This window comes from Larimichthys crocea, chromosome X, assembly GCF_000972845.2.
Source record: "Larimichthys crocea isolate SSNF chromosome X, L_crocea_2.0, whole genome shotgun sequence".
Taxonomy (NCBI): Eukaryota; Metazoa; Chordata; class Actinopteri; family Sciaenidae; genus Larimichthys; species Larimichthys crocea.
This window is the reverse complement of record NC_040020.1, coordinates 33,925,900-33,952,992: the sequence shown is the minus strand read 5'-3', so window position 1 is coordinate 33,952,992 and position 27,093 is coordinate 33,925,900. Positions and strand designations below refer to the sequence as shown.

General features: G+C 41.8%; 1 protein-coding gene across 2 annotated transcripts in view; it reads left to right on the top strand.

Moving 5' to 3' along the window:
- Positions 1 to 206: 206 nt before the first annotated feature.
- Positions 207 to 27,093, top strand: part of LOC104925375 (adenylate cyclase 9) — a 35,252-nt gene continuing 8,365 nt past the window's right edge. For both annotated transcript variants that reach the window (XM_019263981.2, XM_010738981.3), the window contains exons 1-7: positions 207 to 2,150; positions 20,642 to 20,841; positions 21,023 to 21,130; positions 21,298 to 21,572; positions 22,366 to 22,468; positions 25,193 to 25,410; positions 26,325 to 26,484. In XM_019263981.2, the coding sequence (XP_019119526.1) occupies positions 260 to 2,150; positions 20,642 to 20,841; positions 21,023 to 21,130; positions 21,298 to 21,572; positions 22,366 to 22,468; positions 25,193 to 25,410; positions 26,325 to 26,484 (2,955 nt within the window). In that variant the 5' untranslated portion in view covers positions 207 to 259. The remainder of the gene's footprint in view (positions 2,151 to 20,641; positions 20,842 to 21,022; positions 21,131 to 21,297; positions 21,573 to 22,365; positions 22,469 to 25,192; positions 25,411 to 26,324; positions 26,485 to 27,093) is intronic.

The following is a 27,093-nucleotide window of genomic DNA, read 5'->3' as shown; positions in this document are numbered from 1 at the left end:
CAAAACACCTTTGCTCCATCTCTCTCTCCCCCTTTCTGTCTGTCTGCCTGCCTGTCAACTCTCTCGCCGCCGCCTCCTCGTCCTCTCCGTGCCACATGTGCGCACACATATCGCCAACGCACAGCGTCTAATTGCCTGAGCGCCATCGGAGGATATTATTAATATTTAACACCTCTCCCGCACCCCTGCCTCCCCCCCCCCCCCCCCCCATACACCCCCTTCCACCCCCTCCTCTTGTTTCCTCGTCACACCAGTCAATATGGCCACTCTGCAACATCACCGGCAGCTTCTCATGCATGGCACGGAAGTGAGCTGCGACTCCAGCGGGGATGGCGCCGTGACCGTGCGGATTACCAACAGCGCGCCACACGTGCATCAACATGAGCCACTGAGGGCTGCCAACAGTGGAGGAGCAGGAGGAGCTGGAGGCTATGGGGCTGTGAGTAAAACGAACCCTAACCTCCACAAATACAGTATCTCCTCCAGCTGCAGCTCAGGAGACTCCAGACCTGCTGCAACCTCCACCCCAAGGGTGCAAAGGAAGGCGCCGCCACTGTTTGAACGCTCTGCAGCTCAGTGCTGGGACCCTAAGTTTGACTCTCCCATCCTGGAAGAGGCATGCCAAGAGAGGTGCTTTCCTCAGACACAGCGTCGCTTCCGCTATGTCCTCTTCTACCTGGCAGTGGCAGCTGTACTCTGGGGGGTGTATTTTGGGGTCAACAGTGAACGCTGCAACCCTGTGACCTTCCTAGCCCCCACAGCCTCCTTTTTAGTCCTCTTAGTGCTCCTCTTTTTGTTCACCTTAACTCAGCCTTACACAAGGCTATACAACCAAACCTCCTTGCTCCTGATTGCAGTCACCTTCGCCATTACCTTAGCTCCACAGATACAGACTGCTGGCTACACTGAGCTGGAGTGGGCTGGTGGTGGGAATGCCTCGTATTTCTCACTAAACAAACCCCAAACACCAACTCCTTGCATCTCCCCTGTGGGCACCTTTTCCCTGTGCATGGAGGTTCTGCTGTTGTTATACAGTGTCCTCCACGTCCGTCTCTATGCCTCCGTGATGTTGGGGCTCCTCTATTCTATATTATTTGAAGCATTAGAATGGCTACCATTGCTTCAAAGGAGTTATGACACTACTGGATGGAGGACTGGGTTAGTTGGTTCTAGTCCCCATTGGGAAGGAGAAATCCTCCATTGGCTTGGCCCAGCCAAAGCTCTGCTCCACTTGTGTGCCCATGTCATTGGCATCCACCTGTTCATCATGTCAGAGGTGCGTTCCCGCAGCACCTTCCTCAAGGTGGGCCAGGCTATCATGCATGGCAAAGACTTAGAGGTGGAGAAGGCCTTGAAGGAGCGCATGATACACTCGGTCATGCCGCGAAGAGTTGCAGACGAGCTGATGAAGCAAGGTGATGATGAGGGCGGTGGTGAGAACTCTGGCAAGCGTTATTCCTCCGGTGCCTGCTCTGCCTCGGCCGTGTCAGTGGGTGGTGGTGGCGGTGGAGGTTCACAAGCACAAAGTGCAACAAACTCCAAGAATCACCCTCATAACAATCACAAACGCAAGAAGACCTCCATCCCCCGTGGACAGATAATCTTCCGGCCCTTCAATATGAAACGCATGGACCCTGTCAGTATCCTCTTTGCAGACATTGTGGGTTTCACCAAAATGTCTGCCAATAAATCAGCACCAGCCTTAGTGGGCCTTCTCAATGACCTGTTTGGACGTTTCGACCGGCTCTGTGAACTAACCTGTTGCGAGAAGATCAGCACTCTGGGAGATTGCTACTACTGTGTAGCTGGCTGCCCGGAACCTAGGCCGGACCACGCCTACTGCTGTGTAGAGATGGGCCTCGGCATGATCCAGGCCATTGAGCAGTTCTGCCAGGAGACATGTGAGACCGTCAGCATGCGTGTTGGCGTCCATACGGGCACCGTCCTGTGTGGGATCCTGGGAATTAAGCGCTTCAAGTTTGATGTATGGTCAAATGATGTCAACCTGGCTAACTTGATGGAGCAGCTGGGCGTGGCGGGCAAGGTTCACCTGTCTGAAGCTACGGCTCGATTCCTGGATGAACATTACCAGAAAGAGGATGGGCGAGTGGTGGAGAGAGCCGGGCAGAGTGTAGTGGAGAAACTGAAGGGTAAGTGGCTGTTCACCTCTGATTTCCTCATGGGTTCTCTACATAAACTGAAAAAATACTTTATACTAAAATAATAATATACCTGTGTTTATCTTTAAAGTCCAACAAACTTGTGTTAAAAGAGCAAAACAATGTGACAAAGGCTAAATATATATAACAAAAAGAAGAGGAGGGAATTAAGTCAGACATGTAGAGGATAATGGTTGAAAGCCCACCTTGTCTGAACACGTGCACGTTAACACAGGGTCAATCAGGTTGAGTGGGGTCACTGCGTGCCTAGACAGCACTAAAATATGTTATCTGACCAGTTAGTCCTGTTGCAACGGTCTACCGACAGAAGCAGGAGATCAGGCTACAAGATTAAAAGATTAGAGCACCAGGAAGAGAGAGAAATGCTTTGGTTTATGTCAACTGGATATCATTCAACATCCAGTAGCTGTAATTGATACCAAATGTCACTGCCAATACCTGTAGCACCGTTCTTGGAAAAAAGTAAACCCATGTTAAAACTCTGTGTAACATAGAGCATTCCATACATACATTCAAGTCATTTTGTTGCTCAAGGACATATATTACCCCCCCTCCCCCATAATTATCTTCATTGCCCTATGCTATCAGTGGTTTTGTACAAATTTGTACAAATGATACATTTGTTATTTTGGAACAGCACTCTGCAGATTTATTTTGGAGCTGAATGACAGAGGCTTGTGTCATTGAGATTAGAACATTTAATCTCCAAATAAAACAAATGGATTTGAAATCCTTGCTACAGACAAATGTTGACAACTTGCATAGTGACACTATAAATGGATACTTACAGCACAAGGATGAGCGGACAAGTATACATTTGGCACATACAGTAGAGAAGATACATGACTGTAGCCCACAAATAAAGAGCTGATGTGTTTGAACATTTGGGGAGTCAAACAAGGTCAGTTTTGTTACACAGATTAGACCTTCTCTCAGACTAAAAACAGTTTTGAACCATTTAAAAATCAGTTTTGTACCATCCAAGTGTCTGACCTCCACAGTTTGTTTTTCATCTGTTAGAGCTGACAGTCAGTGCAAGGTTTGGTTCATATTTCTGACTGTGTTCTTGGCTGTGTTTGAGCTGGAGATTGGAGTTGATAAAAGAAGGGCTGACCAGCCGTACTGTTTTTTTAGGAAGGTATGCTACTTGAATTCATCCGGTTAAACAGTTGTTCATCATATTAAGCCCACCACCAACCATCAGGCAGAGAGTAAAAAGATGTGGAAAGATATTTCACTTGGCTGTCTGTAATTTGTCCAATATCCACTGCTCATATAGAGTACACACACACACACACACACACACACACACACATAGAGTGTCTTAATATTGTGTGGAAATCAGCATCAATGGAGCTAATCTCTCCAGCAGGGAATCCCTCTTGGGCCATCTAATCTTAGGTCTCTTGCAAACAGAGACTGCCTGTTCTATTGTCAGGCCTTATGTCAGAGTGTATTCACACTTGGCTCTAAATGGTGCCATCACTCTCTGTTTCCAGCCTGATGAACAGTGACAGAGTGAGATGTTGACATGCAGCTTTTGTTGAGGGACAGAAAAAGGGGGAGAACGGCATACTACTTTTCCCGCTGAAACAGAGACCCACAGTTTCCTGCTCGGAGAAACGATGACCTTAACAGTTTGCTTCTTTCGCAGAGACAAAGGGGATTTGACACAGTTTTTGTTTTGCAGAAATCAACGTGCCACTTCTTGTTTGTGAAATACGTAGTCCAAATCACATACTGAGTGATGTAACGATTGCTTTGTGGGAGCGAGTTAGGGAGTACTCAATGAACAAATCGTTTTTTTGTTGTTGTAGGTGTTCATGATGTCAGTTTGCTTTTCTTGAATTTGCCATTTGCCAGAGATTTGTCACACCACCAAAATACCTCAGAAGACGAAATCCATTCTCTCGCTGCCATTTTAACATTTTTCTCAACTTGTAGTGTAGTTCCATCCTTTCTGAGGATGTTAGCTCCAGTCATCCTTAGCAGTAGACCTACTTCTGACTGACCTGTCGTTCTCTTTTACAATACTTATACTGTCAAATGCAAATCGAGCTATACCAAAACTCTATTGGTTCCCACTCTCTTCCATCATCATCATCATCATCATTTGGTTTGAAAACAGGTTATACAGTAGTTAATAATCCCCAAAATGCAGTTATCAATCACAGATTCTGTTTCTCTTCTGATACCTTCAGTATCTTTTGAACATTTTTCATTGTTTACATGGTCCTTTATGTAAAAGTATTGTCACAAGTGATAAACTGTATTTCCCTACCTCCCTCTCTCTGTTAGCTCTTCTATCTTTCTGTCCTTTGGTTCCTGCTCTTTCTCTGTCTCCTTTCCTTTCATGTTCTGCATCTCTCCCTCTGCTTTTCTTCATCCTCGTTGTGTTATCACAATCATTGCCTCGGTCTCTCACCTTCATCCAGGCCTGTACATGTGGTCTGTTGTGTAACACTGCTTTAGTGCTCGTTAGTGCTATCTGCCTGTCTGTAGTCAAGGCTTTGCTATGGGCCCCCCCAGTACGCAGAGCGATAGCGTGCTTTTAACCATTCTCTCTCTGTTAGTTCTCATCACCATCCTCTCCTTTGAATGACAACAACTAAGCAAACCAAGCTTTGTTTGACCACGAATGCAGCCACTTGGTAAGATACTATAGTTTTTCAGTAGTTGTATCAGAAACACACTAAGTGATTTATGTAATGGATTTCAAGGGATGATACAACAGCAAGCAATCTCACATCATAGTGCACTACATGTCATGTAATGTTGATTTTGTAAAGACTTACCTGGCAGTCCTTCTTCTTCAACACATCTGCTGAATGTATTTCATTAAAGATGCAGTGATGAGTCATACCTCTATTGACAAAAGCATTTAACTATGCAGGTATGCAGTCAAAATAAGCATTATTTTCATGGTTCACAGTACTTCAAAGAAAGAGGAGAAGTTTAGAAGTTAAAGTTAAAGTTTGAACTATGAAGCGCGCTGTGGTTTATATTGACTTTAGTCGCATGATGCTGTTTCATAAAACTAGAAGTTTCAGAAGCGAAGGCCCTAAAATATAAAAAGGTAAAACGATGAAAATATACGCAGAAACTGAACTCTCTTAAAGGTCATCAAATACACAATGACTTAGGTCAGTCCCTCAGTTATTTCTTCTCCTCTCTTCTGCAGTATTTAGTAACTTTTTTAAGTTTCTCCCACATCTGCACAGTATATTATATTATTGAATACTTTAGTTCCTTCTCCCATTTATATCCAGTGAGATAACTGATATGTATACTCAAATTTTCCTGCTTTGCCCTCTACCTAAATCTCACTTTTGTCGTCAGATGTTCCCAGTCCCCCTGCTCAACTGCTTGTGTCTCCTCCGTCCTTTCCTAAGCAGTCCTGCCATGTCTCTTTCTATTTTCGAGCACACTAACACACTAACACACTGGTGTTTCACTGCAGTCTTTCTGTCCTGTGTTTCTGTTTAGCTGGTCTTTATATCCTGTCTCTGCTGCATTAATGCCTTTTTAGGTTCCCCTTGTTGAGTGCTGTAGTTTGTGTGTGTATGCATTAGACTGTCCACAGTGCAGTATAACAGCATGTTATATATCTGCTCAAGGTTTGGACCTTAAACTGTTCCAATGGTATCAGAGAGTGGCAATGGTGTCTTTCAATATGTGTGTGCATATTCACGCTTGCATGTGTCTTTTTCTTTTTCTCATATACACCCATGTGCACAAACAAGCCCATACTTCCAGTGCGGTACGTTGCAGTGGGAAGTCCGTGCCCTCAGGCTGGTTAGTCTGTACTAAATCAAACGTGTCACCTAAATATGCACTAGCAAATGGCAGATGCTTAACCATAACCAGGCCAGCCCCAGTGGGTCACGGCTATGTTTTTCTACGCTCCATGTTTGGCTTTATCCACTGTTTTCTGGTGAAGGTAATATTTTAACTGTCTCAGTGGGAGGTATCTCTCTTCCATACTACTTCCATTGACATTTGTGTTGCTCTGCAACAAGTTGAATAATTGTGTGTTAATAATTGTATTGTGCAAACATGTATTTCTTTCCCTTGTAAGTGACCATATGCTTTGTCATGGACTTGGCAATTCCTTCCCTGTGGAGTGAGGACGGTAAAAATCCCCTCTTGTTTTCTCCTGTGGTGTTATGGATATTGCACATTTAGATCACCATAAAACACTATCAGTAGTTCATTGAATCTAAAAGTGCCAAAGAAGAAAGAAAAAAGAGCCAAATTGAGTCAAATTCTGTAGAGCCTGGGACTTTCAAATTATAATAATAACATGAATTGGCAAGTAAAAAGTGAAGTTGAAGCTGTGTCCCTCTTTATATTGTTTGTAGCATTTTCCAACAACAAGCCAATTCAAATTGCTTCACATAGGACATAAAGGTTTAAGACAGTATGTTAATACTGTTAGCCGCAGCTGGGCTTTTCCAGCTATGATAAATCAAAATGGCCTATTCCACACAATCTGCAGACTAAAAAACACTGGGTTAAAAATTGACCCAATGTGGGGTCAATACAGTGCTGACGCAATACTGGATTACCCAGTACCAGTGGGATGTTTTGACCCAGTGCTTTATTTTTATATTACTGTTGAGTTACTGAATCAAAACAACCCATCTATTGGGCAGTTTTCTGTCCATTGGTGCCGGGTAAAATTAACCCTGTATTGTGTCAATGCTATATTGAATCCATACTAGGTCAGTGTTTCTCTTTACTATGTAGAGCCATGAACACCTGGACAGCAGTAGAGGAGTTTCATGTTTACTTTGTACAGGCAAGGTTTCTCAGCTATTTTCAGTAGATTTAAATTATATTACAGAAGAAGAGAGACAGAGTTACAGCAGAGCCCTGCCCTCTGTGCTGCATTATAATTGCTTTGCATCAGATCTACGTACACCTTTTCGATGAGAGCCGCGGCCCTGCAATGACCACGCGAACACAGTGTGTCTGTATGTGTTTGTTTTGTAATAAAGATAAGATATCCAGTTACATAAAGAGATAGATAACATGAAATAAAAGGATGGATCAAAGTCTTTGTGCCTTAGATACACAGAGATTTATTACTAAGAGTTGAGCACAGAGGGTAAAAGCTAATTTAGCAAATTGCCACACACACGCCACCTTTATCTGTTTCTTTGTATGCCCCCTCTCCCCACTGTGTCTGTGTTATATGTGTGTTTGTGTGTGAACAATGCTCTGTATGAAGTTAAGAGGAGACACTTGCCTCTGAGGTCTGTGACCCAACATGGTGTTGTTCCGTCCATGCTACTCGTACCTTGCTGTTTTTTGGCTGCAAGGTTCAAAGGTCAACTGTAATCGCTTGACTAGGTGGTCTCGCCTGTGTGCCTCTGTCTGTGTCTGACTGTTATTGTGTGTGATAACAGAATGAAAAGAAAAATGCTGTCCAGTAAGAGGAGAGCTGAACATGTGAAAGCAGGGGAATGCCAGACACCAGGCAGGAATTTACTGGTGAAGGAGACAGAAACAAAAGCCTAAAAGGGACTTTTAATGTATGGTACATACATACATTATAGCTAGACAAGCAACACAGAAGGTCCTTGAAGTCCTTGAAAGTTTGTGAATTTGAGGGGGGGGGGGATCAACACCTTGAAAGTTTTTGAAAATTGACATAAAGATACACAGATCATTGATAGAATAGAAATTAAATTGTATTGATACTTGGTGTTAGTAGATCGGCCTTGTTCCGCTGTCTGCGTGTCTCTTGCAGTTGCGTCATCTTTTCACGTGCCACCTGCCCCAAGAAAGTGCGATGGTTGCGTGCACGTGCATGAGTCACATTCAGTGTTGGTAACAGTAATTAACCTTGATCCATTTTTCAAACTATGCTATGTTAAGTCCTTGAATTTTGCTCTTGAAAGTCCTTAAATCTGATGGTTACGAAGTTGTGAGAGTCCTGTATGTCTTTACCCTTGGTGTGACAGTCATCTAAAAGAGGACCAGGGTTCAAATCTTGTCCAAACTGGGATTCACGTGACTTGATGGTGGTAACAAGTAAGGCAGTTACAATAATATTCAATAGTTTTATATGTAATTTTGAATGTAAAAATGACATTTTATTAGGATTATTATGAAAATGTTATAATAATAATTATCATTATTGTTTATTACCGTATGTTTTTATTTAGACTGATCCAGATTTATAGATTTATATATATGGTGGTATGTATATTATACATATATTTCTTCTATCAGTCATCCAAGCAATTATATTGCAGCTTTAATTTTTCAAAGCATACCGTATACATTTGTAATGTTTTGAAAGTTCTCTTTTCTCTTTTCTAAACAAAAATCTCATATAATTAACGACAAAGATGAAAAAGCATTATCAGTGCTGACTTTACAGCCCTGCACACACACACATACTGTATAGGAATTGGCCTATAATACATACATTATGCACCTCTACAGAATTATATTAGGTACATCCTTATTCCATTATCATTAATGCAGTGTGTGTGTTCCAGAGAGAGAGAGGACGGTTGAGATCTGACACTAAATCATAATTTAACAGTGACAGCCAGTAGCTAATGAACCTGCAGAGTACAAGGAAAGGCCAGACGCACTGATAGCAAGAGCTTTGTACAGATAGCCTCCTTTCTCCTCTCTGTCCTAATCTTCTGCAGCTCTCACATTGTGTCCTAATAGACCTGTAATAATCCTTTACTGTCATCCTCCACATCTCTCTGTCTCTCTCTCATAATGGATCTCTAGTGTCACTCACTCACCACCCTCCCACAGTTGTCTAATCATCTTTCTTTTATTTGTCCACCCCACATATTTCACTAGAAGTTTGTCATTCCTATTGCACAAGAATGTGTTGAGTCAAATGTTTTTGTGTGTGTGCATGTGTGTGTGTTCAGTGTTGATAAGCATGCCCAACCCTGTCCTAGCCTGATTGCAGGCCATAGTGTGCACACACGCGCACACAAACACATTCACATAATCTTTGACTAGTCTTTCCTGGCAGTGTGCTGCCCGTCTAATGCACCTTTCTATTTTCGGTTACAATGCTAAGTTAATTTCTGTAATTAAATAAATAAAACAGATGAGTCACCTGCTCGTATTGATTTTAATCTTTTTCTTTTTTAGTCCGTCCAGTCTTTCCAGAGTGTGTGTAAGTGTGTGTGTCAGAGATTTTGTTTGTACATGAGCTGTCATTCAGTGAAGCTTTAAATCACAGTGCCAACAAATTACATTGTCTTTGCAGGTGTCTGTCTGTGTTCTACAGACGCTGCGAGTAATATCTCATAACCGCATGAAACCATGTAATGAATTGGCAGAATCCGACTTGTTACAGGTGGATTCACTCATGACCTGGTCTCTCAAGGTGTCTTTATTTTCTCCACTGGCGCCAGTAAAATGTATTGCCTAAAATACCCAACAAATATTTCAACAGAGATATCGATAAAGCAGACTTGCATAAACACTCGAACCGTGTGAATATACAATAAAATGCTCCGATGCTCTATCAGTGTGCCATGTTGAACCCTGCCTCGTCATGCACATTGCTGGCAAAATGCTTGATAGTCCTGATAATTCGCTTACTGTGGACCCAAGGCTTGTCTGACACACCTGTCATGCTGTTACTAATTGACAAGCTCATACAGAATGTATGAGTGTCAGAATAGCAGGGGTCAAAAGTGTGTGTGTGCATGTGTCAAGGCCGGCTGGTGGCTTTCCGTTAACTTCATTTTGGGTTTGCACACATGTCTTTCTGTTGCACATTAGTATCTCCCATTTACCTGCTGGATATGCTGTATTTCCTGCGTCATATGACAACTGTTTAAAATTCCACTTTTGCGACAGCTGTATGTGCCAGTGTGGCAACAGCAGCTGGTCGTCTCTACTGCCCTGTGTGTGTGTGTGTGTGTGCCAGCTACAGTACTCTGGAGTGGTGCTGTGTTAAACGGCCGTTCTGAATAATAGATACAGAGTGCAGCCTCAAGCCTTTTAAAAAATCCATGAGCTTCGTTTGCACTGGTTTAGCTGAAGTGCTTATGAGAGAGGGAAAGAGAGTTTATAGCCTGTGTAAGGGAAAAGGTAAGGACAAGATTTGGGCAATGACAAAACTGATATGTCGGGGCATAAGCAAAGAAAGCGAGACAAACACAGACTCATTATAAGATGAGGTGTCAGGTTAAGGTGTCATTTTTGGTGCAGATATTGTCCTAGTTACACACCTAGTTTACAGCTGTAAAGACTTTACAGTTTACAGCATGTATTTGTTCATTTTTTTTAAATCCGTTGTCCCTTTGAAGAGTTAAAGTGTCCCACAAAATCACAGAATATGTAGTAAAGTTTAAAGGAAGAATAAAGATGAATAGATCTTTTCTGTGTCTATATGCATGATGGCTGAGTGCTTCTTATGGTGGAGGGTCGTAGTACCAGTATGACCTTACCCTATAATGTGTGGGGAGTTAGTTAGTAAGTAAGGTGTGCTAACGTGTCCTTAAACTTCCTGCTTTTGTCAATAATTGCCTCTGTTTCCTAGCATGCCCTTTGGCCTCAGAGTGGCAATGTGAACCCAGGGGGAATATTAAGAGCTAACAGAGTTATCTCCAATTAAGAAAAATTGCGAGTTGCACCCTGAACCACTTTAAACTTTCTGCTTATAGCGAGTCTTGTGACTTCATTGCATGCTGGTCAGTTGAGAAAGTGGAGAAATCAGCATTGCTGTCTCGACTTTGATGGATTTTTTCCCTGAGTAAGTGTTGAATGTTGATCCAGAGCGGTGAGACTAGAAATAATCAATATTCTCAAGACCTGAAGCTCTTGATGTGTTGTAGTTTGTGTTTTTGAACATTATTTTAAATAATATACCATCAAACAACATCAATGTAAGCATGGCGGTGCTAATAAACTAAATATCTGAGATGTCTATCTAAAACAAATACTTTATTAATTCGTGTCAGTCAAGTCTTACCATAAACAGCATGTAAAGCGCAGCTCCCTGGTGGTCTGTGGATAGAAAGAGTTGTGTGACATTAGAGGGAAGAACAGAAGAGAGAGGGAGAGAGAGAAGAAGAAGAAGGCAGAAGAAGGAGCATATTTTCTGGTCATGACCCTTTCCCAAGGATTTCCCACAGTCTGGTTTAGGGCAGCGGGGGAGGTGTGTGTGTTTGTGTGTGTGTGTTTGTGTGTGTGTTTGTGTGCACGTGTGTGTGTGTGTGTGTGTGTGTGTGCGTGTGTGTGCGTGTGTGTGGTGGACGAAGGCAATTGTGAATCCGTGGCATACAGCAGAATGAATCACCCTGTGCGACTATATGACTCCAATGAGACCACTGTGCACAATTAGAAGTTATATGAAGAGAAGGACTTACAAGCTGCATATTAATACTGTACGCTGTGGGCCTACTTGTGTGTATGTGTGTGTGTGCGTGTGTGTGTACACGTTAGACTTGTTCAAAAAAACCTTTTTCTGTTATTTTAAAGCCAATTCCTGTGATTCCCATTCTCCAAGCTGTGGAATGACCAGATTTTGATTTTGATGAAGTTTTAATGTTTATTTTTGTCAAAAACGCCTGACATTTTGCCTCACAACTTCACTACCATTAGCCATAGAGCATTATGAGAGGTACCACATGAAAGCTGACGAAATTTCCTAAAGGTGACACCCAATACATTAGTAATTTAGACAGTCATAGTTGTCTTTAAAGCAAAAATGTGTACATTTTAGGCGAATTTTGGAGGTGTCTGGTCAGACATCACACCATTGTACCTCATACATGTACTGAATCAACAAAATATAATGTCAAATTGAACTTTGAAAGAAAATATATTTACAGCAATAGCATTGGAACATTGCAAATAACATTTAAGGCAAATTTTGGAGGTGTCAGGTCAGATATTACACCATGGACCATGGTATCTCATTAAATTTTACTGACTCAACAAAGAGTAAGTGCACAGGATTAATGGACTGAAGCTATTTAACTGAATTCACATTCAGTTGTTGAGATGAGCTTCTTAGATGAGCCTCTGTTTTGGCCAGTCAGGGCATAGCCAGTTTCCTAATATTCAAATTCAGTCCAGCGCATGTCATGTCATGACATTTTGATCTTGGTATTTGATACTACAGCAAGTAATAGTGGCATCCACAGGGGTGCTGCAAAGCTGCTGGAAGAAAGGCTGGAGAAAAAAGTGTTTTACTTTGCATGCCGCCATCATATATTGGAAGTAATAGTTGGTGCTGCATGGGAAACTGTGTTTGATAAGGTGAAAAGTCCTGAAAACACCTTGTTTAAAGAAGTAAAGGAAAAATGGGATGATTTGAAGAAGGACAGGCCAAAGGTTTTGAAGCCAGTTGAGGGGAATCTGAAAGAGAAGAGGATGCAGGCCATTGCTGTCTTGAAAAAAATTCTCCAAGTAGCAAGTCCAAGGGCAGATTACAGGGAGGTCGCAGAGTTGTAAGAGGCATTCATTGGGCCAGGCCAGGTGCAATTTATCAGGCACGCTGGATGGCCCACAATATTTTTTGCATGAAAATGTTAATGTTTTCTCAGGAGCTTGGATACAACAAGCAAACCATTGTGAAGAATGAACACATTTCTATCACTGTTTTACACTAACGACTGGATAACATCCACAGCTGCTGCAGACACTCCCATTCATGACCTTCAATTCTTCAAAGACATCATGTGGTACCAACAGTTTGACTCTGAACTTGCTACAGCTGTCATGAAGAAAGCAAACAATCACCGATGGTATTTGACACAAGAACTGGTAACATTCACATTGTTCAGTTCACACCCCAGCATGACAAAGTCTGCGAAAGAGGAGATTGTGGTGAAACTCCCAGAAACAGAGAAACCAGAAAGCTACAGAATGGGTAAACCAGTGTTTACTGATTTGGTAGGGACAGAATCACACTTCTTGTTTGATGTGCTTGGAGTTGAGATAGATTGGATAACTCAACCAGTAGAAACCTGGAAAGAGTATAATGGGTACCGAGTGGCTGACAAGTTTGTGAAGTCTGTCAAGGTGACTAATGATGTCACTGAACGAGGGGTGAAAATTACGTCTGATTTTGCCACTCAGATAACAACAAATCTAGAACAGAGAAGTTGTCTGCTTCAGGTTGTGGTGTACCATAGGAGGATTTGACAGTTTCAAGAAAGCCACACTGAACAAATATAAATATACTGAAATAACTGACTGTCCAATTCCTATGTATAATATGTAATTAGTTTCATGTTCAACATAATAAACCTCGTTTTGTGTTCCTAGTGTGCAGAAAATGTTATTTGCAATGTTCCAATGCTATTGCTGTAAATATATTTTCTTTCAAAGTTCAATTTGGCATTATATTTTGTTGATTCAGTACATGTATGAGGTACAATGGTGTGATGTCTGACCAGACACCTCCAAAATTCGCCTAAAATGTACACATTTTTGCTTTAAAGACAACTATGACTGTCTAGATTACTAATGTATTGGGTATCACCTTATAGGTCAACTTTCATGTGGTACCTCTCATAATGCTCTATGGCTAATGTTAGTGAGGTTATGAGGCAAAATGTGGCAATATGTCAGGCGTTTTTGACTAAAATAAACATTAAAACTTCATGGCCCATGAGGCAGGCATTCCCATGGTCCAAAATCAAAATAATTTTATATCTGGTCATTCCACAGCTTGGAGAATGGGAATCACAGCAATTGACTTTGAAACAACAGAAAAAGGTTTTCTTGAACAGGTCTAGTGCACGTGCATGAAACAAAGTGACTGGTCAGTCGTCACTGATGTCCCCTTTGCAGCGGGACCAAGGTTGGTGATTTCTTGCTCAAGGGCTGTCATCTGTTACTGAGCGACAATCTCAACGAGAGAAACTCTGCGAAGGGGCTCTTTTAACAGCTGTGTGTGTGTGTGTGTGTATATTAGAATGACGCAGTGACAGTCGGAGTGCGTCACTGCTCCTGTCAACCCACTGCACTACATGTCACACACACACACACATTGTAGGAACTTCAGAGGGAAGATCCATCGAAAAAAGATGGTGATGAAGAAGGGGTACATGTACTCATGGACCATTTTACATTTGATGTAATGTTAACGGAAAACTACAGTTTGGGTATCATTTCAGGTTGATCAATTCTTCATCGATCAATTTCTTTCTTTTTCAAAAACACCTTTAGCTTCACCAGTTCAATCTGTAAGCAGATTTATTTCTTGTTTCAAACTCAGTTCCAGTTAGAACCAGTTCTCGATACCCTACCCAAGGGATGATGTGATAAAGGTCTGGTGTTTGACCCGAACCAAAGAAGTTATGTCCATCAGTTTGCCCATAGATGCTTTATTAAACCCAGAGAGACTAATTTAAAAAGAGAGATAAAAGGGGTATAGAGAAAAAAGACAGAGAGGAAGCAAGTGAGGAACTCCCTGTACTAAAAAAGAGGGGAGGAGGGATGGATGGATGGGAGGGAGGAATGGGAGGGTATTTTGAAGGAGGATCGTGTGAGAGCTTCATCCCTCGGTTCCATCAGCGTGTCCAAATATGGAGGCATCTGCTATTGCACGAGGCCTGTTCTCAAGACCCGCCACTGACCAGGGAGAAAACTGGAGGGTAGGGAAGGAAGGGGGGGGGGGCAGAGAGAGAGAAAAGAAAAGGAAGACTGGTGGGAGAAAGTGTAAGTGAAAGGAAGATGGCGAGAGAGAATGAGACAGGAGAGACAAAGACAGAGTAGCCAGATATAAAGATAGGTAGTGAGAGGAGGTGAAAGGAGATGTAACGTTTGGCAAGACAAAAGAGAAAAAAGTTGAAGGTTGGAGCGATAGTTTAGTAGAAGTTGGACAGTCAGAAGGCCAAGTCTGCGAAAAAGGAAAACAAGTTGAAGTCTATTTTTAGTGCTCGGAGTTGTTTATTTTCTGACTGTTCCAAGCAGTAAGATGAAAGTGAAGAATGAGAGAAAAGGTTAGATGAAGCTCAGTTTAGTAAAGTCCTTCATTTGTCCTCTTCTGCTACAGATTTGTGGTTAATTTGTTGCTTTGATGCTTAATTGGGTCGAGTACAATGCTGCGCATGAAGTGTCTCTCTGTTTGTCTCCCTCTGTCTTCCACATTCACACACATGTTCACTTTTCTGTGGAGCCGGCCGACCTTTGGGTCACTAGGGATGGTTTTGATCATGTGGTTGGAAGCTGCCATAAGGTCAAAGGTCATTTGTCAGGAAGTGTAGAGTCCGGATTGGGATGCTCCTCTGGGGATTGTCTTAAATGTCAGCTTTAGTCAAAGGGGTTCACCCAAACACTCTCACAGGAGGATGAGGGGGTCTGTGTGTGTGTGTGTGTGTGTGTGTGTGTGCAGTCTAGTGAACAAAGTGTACACACGTCTGTGTGTCTAGGCATGCAAAGATGGGCAATCATTCAATTTAACTTGTTTTTTATGATTAAATCATTTGGTTTTATGTCAGCAATAATGAAACAGGACCTCTTTAGATAGATTGTTTAGTCGACAAACAGTCCAAAATTGCCAAATTATTCTCTTTACAATGATATGATGCAGAGAAAAGAAGCAAATCTTTTCATTCGAGAAGCTAGAAATAACAATTTTGATATTTTTGCTGATTGTTTATCAAATATTTATCAAAATTATTTAAGGGTAATTACTGTTGATCAGTTAACGTACTGGTTGTTTCAGCAGTGTGTTTGTATCAGCATGCATGGCTGTGTTGGGGAGTGTGTCTGTAGGAGAGTCATTTTCTGTTTTGTGTGTGTGTGTATGGTCTTCGGGTGTACATGTGGAATGTGACGACTCAGCTACGCTTCCTCCCCATTCATCCTTCTGTTCATTCATTCATTCATTCATTCATTCATTTATTCATGTATATACACCCTTTATTTGGACTGAAGGTGACAGAGAGTGTGCATGATGTGTGTGTGTGTGTGTGTTTGCACTTTGGGGGTGTTTTCTAATAAATTAAGGATTTGAGAGGCAAAGGCGACCACACTGCAGTGCACTACCTTGGATGAGTCATACACAGGAAGTGCCAAGTTTGTGTGTGTTTGTGTGTGTGTGTGTGTGTGTTCGTTCAGATGTCTAAGACAGGCAGATGTTGCATATTTCCTGGAAGGGCTATGCCCTTTCTTGAGGTGTGGTCTGCGTGGTCACTACATATGTAGACACAAAAAAAAAGAACATTGATGTGAGCTTGTGTCTATTGCTGAGTGATTTTTTTGCAGTGTAAAACATGGTAAAGATTTGCCTGTTTTCATATTATCTCTGGACGCATAGGAAAGAGAGAAAACATTATTTATTATACTACAGATTACTGTGGTTGTTATCTGATTAACTCATGAAAATGATGTGTTTTGCTGTCTGTCACCAGATATCAGACCATAAAGAATCAAGTAAAATCAGACAAATGTTAGAGAGAAGTGTTAGAGAGAAAGTGAACTGAAACTTCATTTCATTTATAGTCATAAAGCGGGTATATGTTATTTTATGTAGCTCTGTGGTTTCCTGTGGTTGTGTGTTGCAGACTGTAGTCTCTGTGACAGCAGCCATTAACCAGCAGTCTCATGAATGGGGTCAAACTTGGGTTGAATTTGCATTAAGATAAGGCTGTCTCGCACAGGTCTGCTGTTCTCAACGCACACTTCGGCATCTGTGTGTGTGTATTTGTACATTTACCTAAAAACACACCCTAAATAAGTCAGAAATCTACGTATAGATGGATGTACATCCTGTGCGGGCATTTCTCTGTCTTGATGTGTGTGTTCGTATGTCTGTGTGTATTGTGGTAATGGTAGTAGCTGTCCTCATCTGAACCCACTCTGCTTCTGCCAGCTGGTCTGAATAAATCAATAAAAACCATTGAGCTGCATTGAGACTTTCGAGTGCTGGTGTCAGTTTCTTTCCCAGATTGCTGCATTTACAGAGCCTGGAGAAGATCAATACACAAACACACACAAGTGCAGATACACACACACACACAAAGCTCTAACAGTGTGTTTCAACGACTTTGGCTGCACAAACTCAGTAGTAAAGGATTAGCTTTGTTATGCCTTAGAGCTTGGATAAACACACAGCAGATAAAGTGGATGTGGCACTTTATTGTCTATCTAAAGTAGTTGACTCTCGAGCACACACGCATTAACCTACTGTGCACTTGATGGTCGGAAAACTGCAATTTGTCAAGCCTTTAAACGCCCTCGCGATTCAAGGCCTGTTTTAGAGTTTAGAGCGGACTGTTGATAAAGTTAGAAAGCTGAAATGGAAGTAGACAAGGAATGTGGGTTATGTGAGGCATGCTAAACTCAGTGACCTTCAAAGTACTCTCGGCCTCTTCCTCCCCCTCGCCATCTCTTCGCCGTTTGCCACTCTGCTTTCGCTATCTCCTCTGCGTCTCTAACTCGTCAGCATTCTGTTCCTCATGCAGGATGTGAGCTAGTGTAAGAGGGAAGATCACAAAATAAATGTCTGTAGTCATCACCCGTTCCCTCGTCTCTAGCTAGAGTATTTTACGGCCTTTACTGACATGAAAAAGATTACTCAATAACATTATTTAAAAAAACATTTTAACTGTCACTACAGTGGCCAATCATAGCCAACTGTATACTGGAAGTAAGACTATATATTCAGTCACTTTCAGATCTCAGAGAATTAGTTTTTTTATGCACTTTGAAAACTAATTTTATAAATTGTTGTCACCGACCTATCAGATTTTGTACCTTTGATATTATGAGAAGCTTTCATATCGTCCTAATAAGCCTCTCTCACAGCAAACATTTTGACATTCCACAGTAGTAAAAGCATAGGTTTAATAAATAATAAAATGAATGATGGATGAACTCATGCAGCCGCTTCAATTTCAGAGTCCTGCTGTTTGTGTGGTAGCTAAAAATAGAATAGACTTACAGATAACAATACAAGGTTGGGCATGGATTTATGGCATAGTCTTTAAAACTCCATTAGAAGGATTAACACTATTTTTCCAAAAATACATGTTTTGTTGATGGTTGTGAAGAGTGCTGTCTATCATTTTCGCTGTTCTCCCAGCCGTTCTTGATATCTTATTTCACTGCAGCTGAGCTCAAGTTTGAAGTTAGATGTTATTAGCTTCTTCTGACAGTGACCGGCTCTGTGTGTGACAGTCAGTGAGCGATTGGAGATCAAAAGTAAAAGAGAAAGAGGCAGTTCACAGTCTTATGCTTCACTAGAGTGCACAACTCTTGCCTAGGAGCAAATGAACAGTGTGTGTGTGTGTGTGTTGAGCTCTCATAAATGGCCTTTGTCGCTTGGCAAAGGACTCAAACATTAACTTAGGGCTGTTGTTGGCCTAAAGCTGGGGACGTCTGCCAAGTCTACACTGTCCCAGGGCCCGGAACAAGACACACTTCCAGACTCCCAAGACAAGTTCATTGTTGGTTGGACATTCATAACAAATTTTATTTTTGCGGACAGGGAAGCAGGACAAAAAGCTGTGGTAAAACCCAGCAGTGCCCATTGGTTCCACAGTGGCAAACCTAACCTCTGGTGTATCTTTTTATATTTGCATCTTATGGTAGATTAGCCCTCTATCAATGAAACAAGCATACGCTAAGTCATAAAAATTGTCTTTAGTTCTGCCAATAATGCGATCGGTTTGTGTTTGTAAGGCAACGCAGTTACTGAAAGTGTAACAGTACACTGCACCACTGCAGCTGCTGCCCTACAAAATGTCCTATTGTTGTTTTATTGAAATAGTTGCTATATTATTACATTAGGTTTTTATTGCACTGATGTACTAAAAAGTTTGCAAAAACTGGAGAGTTTAAAAAGGAGTAACTCATACAGAGAGGGAGGAGATATTAAAACGTTGATGCATCCAGTGAGAGGAGAGACAGGCAGACATGCGGGGGAGTCCAAGGGCTGTGTGTGTGTGTGTGTGTGTTAAATTCACTAGAAATGCTGCAAATATACTGTAGTACACAAACCAACTCATGAACACACCCACTCAGCATCAGACTGACGCACATGCTTTCACATATGGGTCGGTTCATCAGTCACACTTACACAGACTGACACGTCATTGCATATTTTTCCTTTTTTTTTCTGTGGAATAATAAAAAAAAAAAACTACGCGCTGGTTGACCTGACATATAGTTGGGTCATGAAGAGTATCACTGGGTGGACCTTTTTTGATAACATTCAATACTTTTTTCTGTGGCATTATTCAGTTTCGCCTACCACAGAGAGGAATCCAGTGAAGATGTGTTTAGAAGTGCTTCTTAAAGCATTACATCACATCAAAAGAACAAAGTTCAAAAGTTCACGTCTTCTACTTGTGTCAGACAGGGGCAAAAGGTTTCCAGATTCTAGAGAATTGTGCATATTTTGTGCTGATTCACTCCACGATAATTTTTTTTAAGATTATTTTTTGGGCCTTTTTAAGCTTTATTTGATAGAGACAGCTCAAACCCTGGGCTTCCGCAGCAAGGACTGAGCCTTCACACATGGGGCGAAATCTTTGACATCGCTGAACTAAGCATGCATCAATACAGGGTATTTGTCCACCAAGCTCTTATCTCAAAATTTTAAACTCACTGATGCAGGAATTCTTCATCGTCTGTGCTATAAAGACAACTCAGCCCATAAGGACGACTAAACCAGGTCCCTTTATGGTCTACAGTTGCTCATCCAGTCACCATTGTGCTAACAAGGTTAGCACCTCTAGTTGTTTGAACAAAGAGGCCAGCCAGTCAGGTTACTGTGTGTTTGGACAGACTGATAGCAGCTCTAATCCACTGTTTGTATATTTCCTTGTTGGAACTACACCAGTGTGAACACAGTCAGAGCTGTGGGCTGATGTGCAAACATAGTTGCTGAAACTCCCAGTATTGCATTACCACCTGTTTGTCTGTTGTCAGTGTGCGTGCATCAACAAAGGCTGGCTAGTGATTGGCTGATGAGAATATGCGACTAAAATCACGAGAAGTTACGAGATCGTTTAATTTAATTTTATTTTATTGTTCAGGTCAGATTTCGTCTGATCAGCAGCGTGTATTTCAAAATGATATGAAACACAAGCTAATTTGGACATATTTGAAACAAATGTCTGCTATTTCTACTCAACAAATGATAACCAATCATCAAAATCAAAATAAATTTTAATTTACTTATTGTTTTAGCACTAGATTAGAGAACGCAGATGTCCTCATAGGAGAGGATTTGTTGCCTGGTGACTGTTTGGCATAAACAAATTGCTCATGACTTTGTGGTGGTCCAACCTCCAGTTGTTGTTGAAAGGATTGCATTCTTAATGTCGCCATTAACATTGATGCTCACAATGAACATCTGACTATTAATTGCCACTATTGAGTTCAGGGAATGACAACGAAACACTGGAGTACCGAAGTGGAAACCCCTCTTTTGGAAATGACGTCTCTTTTATAGTTTTAAGTGAGACTAAAACAATTATGTTTGTGCTTCTCCTCAGGGCTGAAAACCTACCTGATCTCAGGAAGGAAGGTGGAGCATGATGTACAGTGTGGCTGTTCTCAGGTGGGACTGTCAGGTGGAGATTTTGTCGGGGTCAGCCTGTCCTCCTGTCCTCAGTCCCACACACCAGACCTCATCCCTGGGGGAGCTCAAGCTGCTGAGCCCCTGCTGGCCCACCAACCACTAGACAGGATTGGGGTAAGTCAGAAAAAACAAAAGGCAGAACAGAGAGATGAATAGCTCTGTTGTGTGCCTCTCTATGTTTGTGTATGATATTTGTAATGGTTTCTAAAGAGATGATCATTTGTGATGTTGTTATATCTGAAACTGCATGTGTGATGTTTGATTTTGTCAATTTCTGTCCTTTGTCTCTCTCTAGCCTCCTTGTGTGTCCCGCAGTGTGCTCTTGTCTTCAGGGGCAGAGCAGGGTGACGATGTGGCTGTGCTGAACGGCTGCCAGGAGGAGCACAAGACCAGCAGTGCCAAGGTACAACACACGTACATGCATGAACAGAGTCAACGTCATTGCATTTGTCAAGCAGCTCTTTAAGTATTTGTTGCTTAAGCTCCTCAACAAGCATGCCCTTTGTCTTTTCCATTCAATCTTGTCCCTCTCTTCTTCTCTGTCTTCTTTACTTTCTCCTCCCCATCCAGTTTATTCCAGGTCACAGCCCCAGGGCAGCCAACGGTCTCCTGAGTCCCCCACTGGAGGACCCAGTGCGAGCGAGCCAGAGCTCCTTGTGCGACATGCTCCAGGAGAAAGAAAAGAAGACTAGCACTAGCACTGGGACTGGCACAAGTCTAGGCATGGCTGGTGGCACAGGGGCGACGGGCACGGGAATGGACCACTCCGCCTTGATCCAACTGCGTGCCAAGAACTTCAGAGAAAAGAGCGATGCCCACTTTGTGGATGTTATCAGGGAGGACAGGTGAGAAACGAGGTTAAAGGTAGAGTTTATGACTTGATATCAGGTGACTTATTATGTATGATTGGGGCAATTGTATAAGTAATGTAAACCTTTGTACATCATTTTCACACTTTCAGCAGATGCCTTTCTACCTTCACAATACAATGAAAAACACACATTGAACATGCAAAGTTCACACAGAAAGGCCTCAGGGTGCTTTTAAAAATTTATTGCAAATGTTTGCCACGCTCATTTTCATCTGATCACTGTGCGTGCAAAGCCCGTAGACTTTAAAAGCGTGAGAGTGTTTTCAAACCTACTGTGTAACGCTTCTGCTCTGATCCGAAACCGTGGATGAGGTGGTAAACTTGTTCCCTTGGTGCGATTTCTTTTCACACCAAAGAAAATCCAAGCAATCCCGGCCACATATTTCATCGCTAGTCCAGGTCACACCTTGATTCACCCTCTGGCTAGCTGCTAGCAACTGTTAATTATCTACATTGCAGTATGCAATGCCGTGTTTAGATCTGGCCAAATTATGTATTACCCCCAGGAGGGAAAATGGACAAGTGTAAGATTTAACCGTACTAAATAATGCATGATTGAAAACACACTAAAAACAAGAAAGAAAAGGTTGAAAATCCCTCATGTAGACAACCCAGTCTGCAAAATGTTAACATTTAGTCAAGGTAGAGTAGATTCAAATGTAGCTATTTTGCTGTATTTAGTTAGAATTTTTATTTTTTCAGTGATATTTGATTTCCAGAAGAAAATAACATTGCCTCATATTTTGGTTCTTCTCTGTGGGTTATAGTCTGATGAAGGACTACTTTTTCAAGCCACCCATCGACAAGATCAGCCTCAATTTTCTAGAGAGACCTCTGGAAAAGGCCTATCGCAGCAGCTACAAGGAAGAGGTACACACGCCCACACACACAGTCCTACTTCTGTGCTAACATACCTGTAAGAAGTTTGATTTTTTTCATTACCCTACCTGTCACTGTAAGTATAGCACTCATCACTGCTTTACTCAGCAGAAACCATTTAAAGGTTAGCGCCTAGAATAGTTTCTGGTGAAAGAGTGTAATGATAAAATCTTGTTTTCCTGATGTTCCTGTTGTCCTGAGGGTATTTGTCAAACTATGCTGGAAGCGAAGCAAACACAAACAGATATTGCATGTACACCGTGTTTCAAATAGTTGATGCAAATGACAGTATAATTTTCAAGTCATCAACCGTTTAAATTTTATTGAACAAACCTCCCAATGATAACTATTTTTTTCAAAGATAAAAAACTCAAAATGCACTGTTCCAAATTATTATGCACAACAGAGTTTCAAGACATTTTATAGGTTGTAAAGAATTAAAAATGGTCATTTGTTGAATTTGCAGCATTAGGAGGTCATAAATTAAAATCAACCCCTTCATTGAAATCACCTTCACAATTCTTGCATCCATTGAACTTGTGAGTTCTTGGAGAGTTTCTGCTTTAATGTCTTTGCAGGGTGTCAGAATAGCCTCCCAGAGCTGCTGCTTGGATGTGAACTGCCTCCCACCCTCATAGATCTTTTGCTTGATGATCCTCCAAAGGTTCTCAATAGGGTTGAGGTCAGGGGAAGATGGGGGCCACATCATGAGTTTCTCTCCTTTTATGCTCATAGCAGCCAATGACCCAGAGGTATTCTTTGTAGCATGAGATGGTGCATTGTCATGCATAAAGATGATTTTGCTACGGAAGGCATGGTTCTTCTTTTTGTACCACAGAAGAAAGTGGTCAGTCAAACTCTCATTTTCACACCGTCAGGGACCCTAAAGGGGCCTACCAGCTCTCTGCCCATGATACTGAGCCAAAACATGACTCCGCCATGTCCTTGTTGACGTCTCAGCCTTGTTGGGACATGGTGGCCATTCACCAACCATCCATTACTCCATCCATCTGGACCATCTAGGGTTGCACGGCACTCATCCGTAAAATTAGCCTTCATGTATTCCTGAGCCCACTGCAACCGTTCCTGCTTGTGAGCATTGTTTAGGGGTGGTTGAATAGTAGGTTTATGTACACTTGCAAACTTCTTGAGGCCCCTACACCTTGAGGTTCGCGGGACTCTAGAGGCATCCTATGAATTTGTCTGGCAGAAACCTTCCTTATTATGCCTTTGTCTACACGAACCCACTTGTGCTCTGAATCAGCGACAAATTTCTTCACAGTACAATGATCATGCTTAAGTTTGCAGGAAAAATCCAATGTTTTCATACCTTGTTCAAGGTAGTGCACAATTTCACACTTTTCAGCAGCAGAGAGATCCTTTTTCTTTCCCATATTACTCGAAACCTGTGGCATAATGTGGAACATCCTTAAGTAGTTTTTCTTTGATTGGGCTCACCTGGCAAACTACTGATCACAGGTGTCTGAGATTGATTTCAATGATCCAAAGAGACACAATACCATACATGAATTGAAAAACAACAAAAAAATATGTCTATGACACTTAAATCCAATTTGCATAATAATTTGGAACACGGTGTAAAAAATACCTCAAGGTAAAACACTGGACTGAGAGACACATGGCCAGAGAAACATCAGTGTTGTAATGTGTTGAAGGGTCTTAGATGGTCTGCTTTGTGTCTGTCTGTGCATGTATTTGAGTGAAAGGGGTAGGAGGCGTTACAATGTTTTCCGTTTATCTACTGGTTTCCCACATTTTATGCCACATTAGTGCAACACACACTCTCACACACCCAGGACCAGGTCAGCTTGGCCTGCAGTGACCCCACAGCCTTGCAGCCCCCTGCTGTTACACACATGTTACTACAGACCTAAAAAAAAAAAAAAGCACTTACTTTTTCAGTCTTTTCCCTGCTATCAGTGATGGTCAGTTTGTATTTGGGTATGAGACAGTGAAGTGGAAATGCATGATAATGAGTCTGACATTGTGTTAGTTTAAAAATTTCTCACTCAGTCAGGTGATAGGCTCCAGCCGGCGCGACCATGATGAGGAGAAGCGTTTACAGGAGATGGATAGATTTTTTGCTTTTTACTTTTCATTTATTAAATTAAAATATCGATAAAGAGAGCTCCCGCATTTTGTTTAGCTGTGTGTTTATTAGTTTTTGATTGAAGTATATATTTAGAGATTGAATTATTATATAATTATTTCATTATTGTAAGATCACCGCATACTGTACATGTCATACATTCTTTGAAGACAGGTAGCCAATACCTCATGTATCCTAATATACATATATATATTATGTAGACATCAACTATCTTCAGTAAAATGTAACAAGACAAATAAGAAAAAAATTATAAATTGTGCACGTAAACAGTGTGTTTAAAATATAAGGTATACAAGATAGTTTCACACTAACATAAAAACTAGTTTTATTCATTTTTAGACAGTGTTTCATTTCATATCATAGCTGATCTATTCTACTATAATGCAGTGGACATTCATAATATTTGGTATTTTACAAATGAATCATTTTAATAATTTATAGCCTGAAGAGAAACTGCTGTTATCTCTTAAGCAGACACTCAAATGATGGTAAAACACGGATGGATGTGCAGTGTAATGTGCAGATGGTGCAGGTGCAGTGAGTTGGTGAAATTGAGCCACCTCCTCATCCCTCATTCCCTCCAGGTGAAGAACCAGGTTCAGGTGCAGACATTCGCGAGCTCCACCTTCAGCTCCTTCTTAGATGTTCTCCTCAGCTGTTTTGTCTTCCTGGCGCTGACACTGGCCTGCTTCCTTCCACCTCTGGTGAGCCCGACCACTGTGGGCACTCCAGCCCCCGCTGCCCTGGCCCTGGCTCCCCTGGCTGGTCTGTTGGAGTTGGCCTCCCTGGTGCTGTCCATACGGTAAGGAGTCTTCAGCAGATGACATGCAGACATGTTTTGTATCAAACAGGGTTCAGTCAATATCTTTATAAGATTTGTTGTATCTACCATTTTTGTGAAACAAAATGGCAAGATCCCTGTTTTCCCAAGACCCCCAGATTATATTTTTTCCTGGAAGGATGGAAAAGTCTCTAAAAATGTCATTTAGGCTGTTGTTGTCACTGCTGTGCCATCAGGGCCCAAGAACATGTAAATCTTTCCAGTGTTTCCAAATCGAGTGCTGTAGTGCTGGGTTGGTGTAAAAGCCTGTATCTCTTGGGCTTCGATGGCACAGGGTAGAAAACCACTGATAGACCATCGCGTAGCATTATAGTTCTCCACTGAAACCTATTTTATGAGGTGGTTGGCTCCCGCACCGCAATGGATTAACTTCCCGGGTCAAATACAACTGGCTCGTGTCCATTTTTTTTGTAAAAGACCAGTATTGGCTCAAAAATTGGCAAAATGACTTTCTGGTACCAGGTAGAGTTCCAAACCAAAAAAAAACCCAAAAACTTTCTGCTCGTAGTTTCCAGTATTCAAAGTCTTAAAGATGTGTTTTATTGATTTTGTGGTGCATTTTTATGGTTATGCATGCTCTCAGTGGAGAGTACTTGAAAACGAATTAATTTTCACTTATTGCCATGCGAAAATGGGCAATAAATCTTCATCTCCTAGCTGGGACTTGGACAGCATAGTTGTGTTTTAATAATGTGTTGTAATTAAGGGTTGATGAGAGTCTGCTGCAGTTTTTTCCCTGATTGAGCATGAAGAAGACTCGAGGAGGAGTGAGAGATAATATGTTTGATTTTTACTCCTCTGTTGTCTCCTCCTAACTCTTTGTCATCCTCTCCTCTCCTCTCCTCTCCTCTCCTCTCCTCTCCTCTCCTTTGCAGAGTGGCCTTTTATCTGGAGAATGTGATGAACTGTACCCACTCCCTGCTCCTGGCGGTCTCTGGATGGGTCCCCCGTCATGTGATTGGAGCTGTGTTAGTCTCCCTCCCTGCCATCTCTGTCTTGTCCCATCTCACCCGCAGCGACCACTTACCCCTCCAGGTAAACATGGTTGTTGGTGGGCGGTGGGATAAAAACTGTGAATAAAAGGGAAAAGACTGTACTGTAAGTGCAGATTCTGTGTGTCCAGCAGGTCCATAACAGCCCTGTATGTAGTGAAACAATTATTATAACACATTATTAGTCAATAAAGAGAATCAACTATTTAATGATGCTGTTACCGCTACTGCAACTACTAAAACTTCCATCACTGTCACCATTAGTGATAGCACTGCACGTACTGACCCTACTCTCAGTGCAACTACACTGTCTCTGCTGTTAGAGGGGTCACTGCTAATTGTGGTAGTGGTACTATGTGTGATTTCCAAGCTATAATTGTTTGCCCTCACTGATATCTCTAAGCCAGAGTAAGCAGAGACTAGTTGGGCGGTTTGAATCCTTTCCCATGGTGGTCTGAACCAGAGATCCTTGGAGACCAGCAGAGCTGTTAGCTGGCATTAGTCGTGATAGGAACTGTAGAAGGAAAACAGCTTGCAAGGCTTCAGGAGGCTTTGCCTGTGGACCTTGGCACCAGAGATGTTGACATTTCTTCTTCTCTGAGTCCTGCATGTGAGAAGATTGAGAGCAGCCATACTTTGCAGCGTTTTTGTG